This window comes from Halichoerus grypus, chromosome 5, assembly GCF_964656455.1.
Source record: "Halichoerus grypus chromosome 5, mHalGry1.hap1.1, whole genome shotgun sequence".
NCBI classification, from domain to species: domain Eukaryota; kingdom Metazoa; phylum Chordata; class Mammalia; order Carnivora; family Phocidae; genus Halichoerus; species Halichoerus grypus.
In genome coordinates, this window is record NC_135716.1 from 106,156,984 (window position 1) to 106,168,585 (window position 11,602).

General features: G+C 41.2%; 1 protein-coding gene across 1 annotated transcript in view; it reads right to left on the bottom strand.

Moving 5' to 3' along the window:
* Positions 1-10,203, bottom strand: part of SNX7 (sorting nexin 7) — a 97,439-nt gene extending 87,236 nt beyond the window's left edge. The window contains exon 1 of the mRNA XM_036124381.2: positions 9,977-10,203. Coding sequence (XP_035980274.1) covers positions 9,977-10,156 — 180 coding nt within the window. The 5' untranslated portion in view covers positions 10,157-10,203. The remainder of the gene's footprint in view (positions 1-9,976) is intronic.
* Between the last annotated feature and the right edge of the window lie 1,399 nt (positions 10,204-11,602).

Below are 11,602 nucleotides of genomic sequence, written 5' to 3' on the forward strand. Positions count from 1 at the left end.
CTGGGCAGATTTGGAAGCCACTGCCCGTTTCCACCAGTGCTCCTATTCTTCTCCCTTTGCCAGAGGAATGACATGTCCCAGTTAGGGGTCTCCCCTTCAGTCTTGATCCCAAAATGAAGAAGACATGTGAAACAGACTCAAAACTTGGGACAGACTCATAGCTCAGTTACAGTTGACAGATTCATGAAAAAGAAATAAGCCTTTATTGTAGTTAAGTCACTGAGATCTTGTTGCTTATATTACAGCATAATTAGTGAAAGCTGATGAAAATATTATTCAATGTTCAATTAAACATATAAATATATACTTATATATGTGTGTATTAACACGCACACTTAACTTTCTCAGAGTTAGTACAAAAGAACAAAATCTCTAATTTTGAAGATTCTTTTCTTTTTTAAAAGATTTTATTTATTTATTTGACAGAGAGAGACACAGTGAGAGAGGGAACACAAGCAGGGGGAGTGGGAGAGGGAGAAGCAGGCTTCCCGCGGAGCAGGGAGCTTGATGCAGGGCTCGATCCCAGGACCCTGGGATCATGACCTGAGCTGAAGGCAGATGCTTAACAGACTGAGCCACCCAGGCGCCCCTAATTTTGAAGATTCTTATACAAAGAGTTTGCCATTTGCTTTTGGTCACACATAATAAGGCTTTCATTTCAACATTAAACAGAACTTCTATTCCTAACATTTCATTTAAAATGATTAAGCTCTGTTTTTCATTTCAAAATAAAAACTTTATTTCTTATACCAAAAAATTAAAGCCATGACTAAAAAAATAAAATTACAAGAAAAATGAACCTAAAAATATACTAATTAAATGAAAGAAACCATACACAAAAGACCACATATTGTCTGATTCCATTTATATGAAATTTCCTGAAAAGGCAAATCTGCAGAGACAGAAAATAGTAGATTAGTGGTTGTCCACGGGTGGGAGTGAAAACAGAGATTAATTGTAAATGACGTGATGGATTTTTTGGGGGGTATAAAAATGTTCCAAAACTGGTTTACAGGGATGGCTATGCAACTCAGTAAATTTAATTTAAAAAAAATCACCTCTGGGTGAAGTTTATAGTATATAAATTATACCTCAGTGAAGTTACCTTAAAAACAATAAAAAAGAGTATGTCATACCAAAGCATTTTTAAAATAAAAAAAATACATAAGCATATATATAATTATTTCAGTTTTAATTTTAAAAACTACTGGTTTAACCTTCTGTTCTGTTTTATCGTAAGTGCATTTTGCTGATTTTTTATGTCAGTATTTGCTAATAAATTTGATTTCCTGATTCTATCCTTTTTTATTAATACTACAGGTAACAACACTGTGTTATCCAGCATGACTGGTATATGCAGTGTCAGAATTAATAAAATATTCAATTTAAAACTGAGAAAATCTTTCAAGCATATAACTTTTCACTTGTTTATTGAGAAAACTTTAACATACATTCCTAAAGTGAGTAACTATGAAAATTTACTTTAACTTTTAGTCTTATATCCTGTTTGGAAAATGTGGGATACAAATAAATATAAGAATAAAATAAACTTTGAAGACTACAACCACATAGCTATTGAATCTGTGTTTCTTTTTGATCACACTAGCCATTTGTAAAAATGTAGCAGGTTATCAGTTAAGAGTTATATGAGAGCATCCTATCAGAACCTCAAGGATGCAGAAATAAAATTGCACGTAAACTTTATTAAGTATTTTTTAGAGTATATTATGTTCAAATCTGGTGCCCTTTGACATCATTTTCCCAAAATATTTTTAATAATATTCTCCAATGTCATGGATCAATAAATAAATACTGTTGTCTGCATAAAAACCTTTCCTAAAGGTTCTCATGGATTTTTACTTTTGGCTATACAACATCCAATCCCCTTTCCAAATATAACATTGACTACAGTTTCTGCTAGTGCTTATCCCTTTCTGCACCTGCCATCTCCAGCCTTCACATCTACTTTGTGAGTACCTAATTGTGCTTCTTTCCTTTCCTGCTGTAATTAGTTTCCATTGCTTGCAACCAAGCTTTTTGATTGAGATAGGAGCTATTAGCTCTAAAAGTTATTTTTCCTAGTAAAAGAAGGTTCTTAAGTGATTCCCTTGGGGTTGTTGGGGGTTTTAGTTGTTGTTTTGTTGTTGTTTTGTTTTTTGTTTTGTGTTTATTTCTTCTAATACAATTCAAAAAGGAGATTTTGTCCAGATTGACATTCAACATAGCTCTGTGTCATCCAGCAATAACATTTATTCACCACTTATTAAGACCAATTCGTTTTAATTCTATTTGGTTTGGTATCCTGATAGGAAGGACCAACACAATACAAATTGAATTTACTGAAAACAGATCACTAGCAAATTACTGTAATAACTGGGTCTATACATAGGAAAAAAGTCATAGGCCATATCATTCATTAACATATTTATCCCATAAATATTTAAAGTTCCTACTCCTCTACCATCAAGAAGTTTAATCTATTGGAGATAAACAAGCTATCAAAGTTTTACAGATGAGAAGTAAATACCTATTCATAAGGTAATGTAGTAAGTATTACAAGATTCAAAACAGCATTATGGGAAGCGTAGAGTGGAGAAATTAATTCTAGCTGAAGAATGAAGAAGCTCTTAGGTAAGAGGTAGTTTTACATTAGGCCATAGGAAACAGAAAGGAATTTGCTTTGTCAACCCAACAATAATTACACAGAGGTAGAAAAATTAGAAGCAAGCTCATGTAGTGGCAAAGTGAACCAACCTAGATCAGCGCTTCTAGTCAGTACTTTTCAAACTCTAAGGTGCAAACGAATCAATACGGACTCGTGGTAACATACAGATTGATTCATCTGGCCTGGAAAGTGGGTTCTGAGACTGCATTGCTAACGAGCTCCCAGGTGATGCAACAGATTCATGGACTCAGCGGAGTAAGGCTGTAGAGGACAGAGTGGTGAGGCGGGAGAGCCGCAAGCAGCCTGATCAAGCATCTTGAATGGCAAAATGTGACCATACGATCAGAACTGTGTGCTCTGGAAACATCGGTGTGCTTGTGAGCACGTGGAATAGACTAGAGGCAGAAGAGAAGAGACTGAGACTTTTAGAGACTATTTTAATGGTTCTCAGAGACTATTTTAATGGTTCTCAATCTCTTTAATGGTAACTGTATAACAACTCTGATGGTAGCAGTGGGAACAGAAGAAGGTATGGATTCTGGAGATACCAAGAAGATAAAACTGATGGGGACTTCTTAGATATGTTGGACACATGGAGAGTGAATGAAAGGGATAAATAGAAAGTAACACTAAGCATTTTATCCTGGCTATCTAAGAAGTTGTCACATCATTAGCAGACAATTAAATGGAAACCATAACCAATGTGGGAAGAGAAGTATAAAAACTAGGGAATGGTAGAAGATAAGTTGATTTGGGAATTAAGTTGAAGAGACAAGTAGGACCATCTAATTAAGACTTTCCACTGCTCTTATAGTTAGATTTAGTGTAAGTTAAAATTCCACTTGTAACAGCCTCTTAATAGTGCAAAGGGACAGTCCAATTGCCACACCCTCCTCTCCTCTGGGACAGTTAGTCATCCAGCTTGCGCTCGAACATTTTTAGTGACAGAATTCATGACCATGCTGAGCAATCCTTTTCATTTTGGAACTTTCACTTAGAAAATTCTTCCACAAATTGACCTAAAACTTGTCTCCCCATATTTTTGACCTAGCAATTCTAGTTTCACCCTTCAAAACTACAACCATCTAATCAACCTAAATCAAAATAACTCTTCATAAAGAATTAACCCAAGTCTTTTCCAAGCTAAACTACTTTTTGTTCTTCCCCAGCCTTTCTTCATAGGCCATGGTTGCCAAAACATATCATTGGTGAAACCCCTTTGTTTATTCTCCTTCACAATGGCAAATGTGTGGCAAGACTGTTGCTGGGCAGCCCTCCCCACTGCTCATGCTAGTGGAAAACAGTGTAGACGGATCCAAGCCTTCTTTCTGCTGAGCCCAGAGATCTCACGCTCAACCTCAACACAGCATTCCAAAGAATCAATAACAAGGCACTGGCGTCTGCAGATGAGATAACATCCCTTTGACATTTTCTGATATAATCGATTCCCCTTTAAAATACAGAGAATGCGGGGCGACTCGGTGGCGCAGTCAGCTGGGCATCTGACTCTTGTTTTCAGCTCAGGTCATGGTCTAGGGGGTCGTGGGATTGACCCCGCATCGGGCTCTGCGCTCCCCTCTCCCTCTGCCCCTCCTGCTCATGTGCATGTGCTCTCTCTCTCTAAACTAAATAAGCACATCTTTAAAAAAAAAATAAAGGGGCGCCTGGGTGGCTCAGTCATTGAGCGTCTGCCTTCAGCTCAGGTCATGATCCCAAAGTCCTGGGATCGAGCCCCGCATCGGGCTCCCTGCTCTGCGGGAAGCCTGCTTCTCCCTCTCCCACTCCCCCTGCTTGTGTTCCCTCTCTCACTGTGTCTCTCTCTGTCAAATAAATAAATAAAATCTTTAAAAAAATAAAAATAAAAAAATAAAATAAAAATAAAATAAAATACAGAGGATGGAATGAAATTTCGGAAGTGGCATGGACAAATCAGAGTACAGTACAATTAATACTCCATATGACCTTGAAAATATGGTGCTTGTTTAGATTCAGTATCACGTCATTTGTGTACATTGATCTTTCAGTCACTGAAAACCACTAGGAATGTTTGTACATAGAATGGTCCATACAAGGTCTCCCTAAACTTACTCTGAAATTTCCTTATATATTTAAATTCTATTGTTGACCATATATACTCACTCATAAGGAGATCTTGAGGATTTTTTAATCTTCTTTCTACTTCACTCCACCTCCTCCTCTGGCAGGAATATGAGAATACTTAACATATAACAGGGCAATGATGGTAGATGATGGAACTTCAGTAGGGTAAATGTCCTACTTTCCTCTGTTTTATGGGTTCCTCTTTTTTTAACCATCAAAATGGTAACACCCACTGAGGCAGGATCAGGATACAGACCGGGAAAGGAGAACACATGACCTGACTGCTGTAATCCTGCATTCTAGATTTTAAGTGAGTTGGACAACTGAGCATATACACACAAATATTCACATACATTCACGCTCGCACACTATACACACACACAATACATACATAATCCATGCACGCACACACTGCACATATATGTAAGCACATATGTGTGTGCATATGTTGTGTATGATGCATGTGTGTATTTTATATATTTCAGTGCGGATCACCAAGGGAACTACTCATTCATTCAAGAATACTTCTTGAGTAACCATAAGTCAAGCCTGTAATGAAATAAAGATTTGTTTAGTCTTCTACTGCTCAAACTGATAGCCACTAGCCACAGACGGCTACTTATATTTAAATGTAAATTAATTAAATACAACTAAAAGGTCAGTTCCTCCAATGTACTAGCCGCATTTCACGTGCTCACAAGCCACCTGTGGCGAGTGGCTGCTACTGTAGACAGGCAGATACAGAACATGTCCATTGTTGCACTTCTTTTTGGACAACAGAATCCTATGGCTGTGTAGAGCTGATCAACAGTCAAGAGTGTTTACTAAAGGCCAGGAACTATTCACAAGCTCTTTATATATAGTAACTCATTTCATTTTCATATTTATTATCTGCCCTCATTTTCCAGATGAAGAATCTGAGGCATTGAGAGGTTAAGTAATTTGCCCAAGGAAACAAAGCTATCAAGCGGTGGAGCCAGGATTTCCAATACAGACATTTCTTACATATCAGCTCCGAACAGTACAGTGTCCCACTGGACAAAGCACAGCCTGCACCGCCTTTTATCATCTAGCCCTGGAAGCTGCACGGTATCATTTCCACCAGACCTTACTGGTGAGGCAGTCACAATCCCAGCCAGATTCAAGGAGGCGGCAGAGATCCCACCTCTAATTAGGAAGGTGGCAGGTCACTGTATAGAAGAGCCTATGGGATAGGAGATAGAGATGTGGTTATCTTTATCCAAAGCTACTTGCCACACTTTGGTACTATGTATTATGCTGGTTATTCTTTATTTCCACTCCCAACCTCCCAGCTCCCAGCATCTACTCTTGGGGTGGATGACATCACCTGAGCCGCTTGCCCAGGGCAGGTCACAAGCAGGAGATCCAAGCGCAGCAGAAGAGGAGCTCAGGGAATATCCTATTTCTTCCTTGCTTTGGCACCACGTTTCTGGCAGGGGTACACTTCTACAGACATCTCTCTGTATATACAGCTCCTGTGCAAGTGGCCCCTTCGCTACAGGTCCAGTTCTCACTGCATTCCAGCAACACCATATCTATTTCTCTTCCCATTAAACTCTGGGTACTAATGGCTTTTTTGCCTCTGCAAGTTTCTAAGTACCTCAGTGTCCCTTGTGTGTTCCTGAACCCTGCCCCAAATCCTGTAAGTAGTTCTTGCACTAAACATTCTTCATTTAAGTCATCGGAGAGAATTCTGATTCTTAACAGGGCCATGACTGATACAGGCACACAATAGGAACTCAATAGAGACAGTTCAGGGAACAAATATGAAAAATTAATAACCAAACTTCCAATATCTTCTACTAAGTATCTGATATAATTATTGAATAGTACAATTATGTCCCTCCACTATGTCGGGATTGACAGAGATCCAATATATAGGAGCTGGATGTCTCAACAACTATATTCTTCTTTCGAAAGTAACCTTTTTTGCAAATGAGTGATTCTTTCAAAAGCATTGTTCAAATAAACATGCTCATTGTTATATTTCTGATTTACCACAGAACTATTTTCTATCACTGTTATAAAACCAGATCACCTCTTTCTTTCCAAAGTGTTTATAAACAAAATACTAAATAGTTCCATAGGTTTGATAGCTTTGCTGGAGATTGAAATTTTGCCTGCCTATACCTTCCAGAACTTCTTTTTGCCCATTATATTAAAAAAAGAATTTTTTTTTTTTTTTTTAGTTTTGGTGCACCATGCTCATCTCCTCAAACATGACTAGCAGTGATGAGGATAATTATATCTGTAGATCCCCTGTTTATCTTAGATGATACAGATCTTATTTTATGGTCCTGAATAACTTTTAAAAAGACCAATAACAATATCTATCATTTACCGAGTACCAGATAAGTACCCCACTGCTTTACCGTGACCTAGTTACCTTAGTTATGTTTCAGTTGCTCCTCCTTCTACACATTACAGTATTTAATAAAAATAAAGGCTAGTTATTTTAACATTTCCAAAAAAGAACTTTTTTTTCTTTTTTTTTAATATAGAGAAACCGGACTCTTTTCTCTAAATTTTTTGCAAGCCACGCGTCATTTTTGCCCAGTCCTAACACTATTCTTACACTAACGTTATAATTTTTATCCTTTTTCTTTTTTCTGTTTTTGAATCGTTGGTCATGTTCCCCTACCTTCCAACATCTATATTTACTCTTTTAAGTCAATAACCTCTGCATTCCTTATGGTCTCTTGAGATTTGGTATCATTTTCCTCTCACTGGATTACCTGAAAACTCCGAAAAACACTGTTTTGTTTCCCATCTCTCCTGATTTATATTGCCATTTAGAGTCTCTGTCACATCTTCCACCTGGACTCCAAGACTGAATCATGTCTTTCTTTTTTCCAAATACCCAGCACAGTATCTTACACAAAAAGATTTAACATGTATTTGCCATGCGCTTGTAAGGTATTGTGGGAAGAAAAGAATTAATAATAAGCCAAAGATTCTACTCTTTAAAAAGCTTCTGGAGGAGATTATGATATATATTCACAAATAATCTAAGGGAAGAAGGAATGACAAATGTAAGCTGAATATTAAGGTAGGGGATCTCAAAGTACTAAAGGGTAGCAATAGTATACTTTAGAAGTAATTGTTGAAAGTATCCCAGGGGAAACTGGTCAGTGGGAGAGGTCTACAGAGGAGCTGGCTAAAAAGGGAGTGGTAGAGAGAGCAGTCCAAATGGAGAGGACTTTCTTAAATCTGCTTGTCTAACTAACTGTGGTTAATGGTTGTAAAATTCAACTTATAAGCAGGCAGCTGACTTAAATTTTTTCCAAGTATTTTCAGACTCTAACCAACATTACATCTTTACCTTAATCTACGTGGCCAGTCTCTGTAAAAGTGGTTCTTAACATTTTCCTAAGGGTCCAACACACGTAGTTATAAAGCACTAACAGGTAGTGTGCATCCAGGTGTGTGGAGCTGAAGCTTACATCCTTTTAAAAAGAATCCAAACTTAACAAAACAAAATTAGATAGAAAAACAAATGTCGATTTAGAATGAGAAAAGAGATCTCAACAACTCTTCTCCGGAGACTTGGAGATCTAGATTCCTTTCTTCTGAGATAGCTTTAGGCAATTTACCAGAAATGCTAACTTAGAAATGCTTCTGGTTGCAATCTGTCATTCCCTTCCCACCTAGAACATCTAGAATTCCCAGTAACTCTCAACATTTCCAGAGGCCTAAGCACATAAACATCTGAAGCTTCAATTTCATTAGCTTCATCTTAGATCTGCCTCTGACAACAGGGGCTAATTAAAACAATGATTCTTAAGAGGGGACTGGGACACTTAGAATCCGGGGAAAGAGAAAGCACGGGACTAGGTTAAAACAATCCTAGTTGATACACAACTGCCACTCCCAACCAACACTCTCCCTCCCCCAGGCTGGAAGTTTCACAATGCAGAGCCCTACACTAATTAATGCAAAGACTAATAGTATCTTAGAAGGCAATGTGAGGGATAGGCCAATTGTCCCCGATCTGAACATAGAGTATGTGTGGAATATAAAACAGCAGTGTTAATTTTTTACAAGCGAACATAAAATAATTCCATTGTTTTACAATTTAAACACATTGAAAGGTCAAATAACTTTCTCAAGAGCACAAAACTGTTACTCTGTCTGAACATCTAGAATCCGATTGTGCCTACCATTCCATTTAATCCTAAAGGGAGAAAGGAGCTTTCATATTCCTCTTTGGGGTCAGAGTATGCTTGTTCAGTTTGTAACTTCAGTTCGCTCTCCCAGAGTATAGCAGTGGTTAGGTAGGTCGCTTTCCCTAACACCTCAAGGTAACAGCTAACTACTGCACAGGCTTATTAATTAATACAGCAGCAACGTTAAGAAACTGGGTTGACATTTTAACAGCCCTGCAAGAAAGGTATTTTTCTTTTCCAAAAAGAAATTACAACCAGCAGTTGTACAGGCACCACAAGTCTACCGCTAACCTGAGTCAATTTCTCTCCAACTCTACTGCAAGTTAGGAGGGCCCTTTCGTCCTGATTTTCCCCGGGGAAAGGAAAAACGAAAGCGGCTGGCGGTGGGTTGGGAGGCAGTAGCTCACTGAAAAATCCTCAACTCCGCAGCGGAGGAGCTTCCTGTTGGACACACAGGACCCGTTTGCTCCTCAAGAGGGGATTCCCTTGCCACCTAGTCTCACGGGCTTGAGGCTCACCTCCGGTGTCAGTCAGCCCAGTCTTAAACCCACAGTCAGCACCACTAAATCAGGAATAATTTCTCTCGACTAGGGTGATCTCTCTCCCAGAGCTCTGGGCTGGCTGCGCCCGAAAAGAAGCGGCCAGGGCGGGGGCTCTCTCGGGCCACCGCCTCCCGGGTTCGAAAACTGTCCGGAGGAGGCGTCCGCGTCAGACAAGAACCGAGAAAGAGAAAAAAGGGGGTAAAAAAATCACAACTTTGCCGACTCCACAAAGCCACGGTCGTGCCGAATGGAGGGTCAAAGTGCAGAGGAGGGCGCGGTTGCGGTTCGCGGCCCGGCCGGGACGCAGCCCGGGGTGCGGCGAGCCGCCTGGCGGGGTTGGGCGCCCGGGGAGACCCCACCCACCTCCAGCTCGGAGCCTCCGCCGGGGCCGGGCGAGCGCACTGGGGGCGGCCGCCGCGCCACGGTGCCAACTCCTGGAGTTGACTTGGAACTTTCTCGGGACGCGCCGCCGCCGCCCTCACCTTACTGAACACCTCCAGGTCGTCCTCGTCCTCGTCCAGATCCAGCACCTCGGCCTGCAGCAGGGCAGAGGAGCCGCTGCTGCCCAGGAGGGGGGCGTCGACCCCCGGGCTCTCCCCCGTGGCGCCCCCAGCCGGGAGGCCGGAGGAGCGCGCCTGAGATGCCAGGCGCTCGCCCTCCATCCCGACAGTGCGCGCCCGGCCCGCCGCCGCTGCCAGCCCGGCTCCCCCGAGCGTGCCCATTGGCTCCCGCGCATCCTGCACCTCCCGGGCCGGCCCCGCTCCAGCCCCTCGCCCGCTGCGCAGACGCGGAACTGCCGGGGCCAGCGCGGGGCCGGCTCGCCCCCACCTGGCCTGGGGCCTGCCGGAGACGCGGGAGTGGGGCTCGCGGGCCCTGGCTAGGGTGGGGAAAGGGCAGCTGTCGGCTGGAGGAAAGCCGAGCACGCGAAGGTACGAGGAGGGCGTCCCCGCAATGCCCTGGCTCGGGGACTGCCGAGCGTGGGTTTCCGCGGCGGCGGGGGTCTGGGCATAAGCGACAGAGCGAACCGTCAACTTCGGGGGACCCACAACGAGGCTGGAAGGCAGCCGACCCATCCTGCCGAGAGAAAAAGCCAGTACTGTATTTCCTGTATTTTAAATGGTTGTCTTTCTTCTTGGTTGTGGTTTTGGAGTCCGTCTTTTACTAAGGCTAATGCAAAAATAAAAGACCTGAAAAGCTCCCTCTGTTTTTGTAATTGATTTTTGACCCAGTGACCGGACTGTGTGGTCATCTCACTGTCAAGCCAGGGAAGTTGGATTTAAAAACTCTTTTCAGCCACTTTAAAATGTGCCTTTACTTCTGGAAGTCTTCCTGAAGTTAATGAGCAGGAACATTTCTAAAAGCCGAGGACAAAGAGCAGGACTGGACCTCGCCACCAAGAAATAATCTTCAATCTTTGCGCTGCCAATGCCAAGCTACAATTAGTTGTCACTGCTTAATATTAAAAAAAAAAAAAAAAATCTAAGTTCCAAAAAAAGGAAAATTGAACACAAATTGATATATTTTGGGACTATCTTCATGTTTTATTATTTAACTCCCCTCAGTCCCAGCCAGCTCTTTTCTCCATCGGCCCTGGAAAGAATGTCTAATAAGTTTGCACATAGGCAGGGAGGAGACTACGTCAGAGACTTGACTCCCTGCAAAATATTTAACCCAATGTTCAGAGTTCTTAACTTGATGAAATTGAAAGATAGATAGATAGATATAAAATATTTGGGGAATTAGAGCATTTCTCTACTTCTGATTAGAGGACATGGCCTTAATAATATGTTCCCTCTTAACCATTCAGATGCACCTCCCATTGCTTTCGGTTCACATATGCTCTTCCTAAGTCAGGCTGGTCAGCTGCCCTGTGAATATACAGTCTTCTTCCTACACTTTTTGGTTCCTGTATCCAGAATACCATCTCCTGCTCATCCTTCAGGAATTAACTATAGTCCTACCTCTTTCTGGAAGACTTTCCAAGTCAACACCTCCTGTTCCCAATTTAGCATTTAATTTTATGCCATCTTATAGATTGTATTTATTTCATGTAAATGCCTTATATTTCTTAGCAAACTTTAACATTTAAAGGTTAGTGTTCACATTAT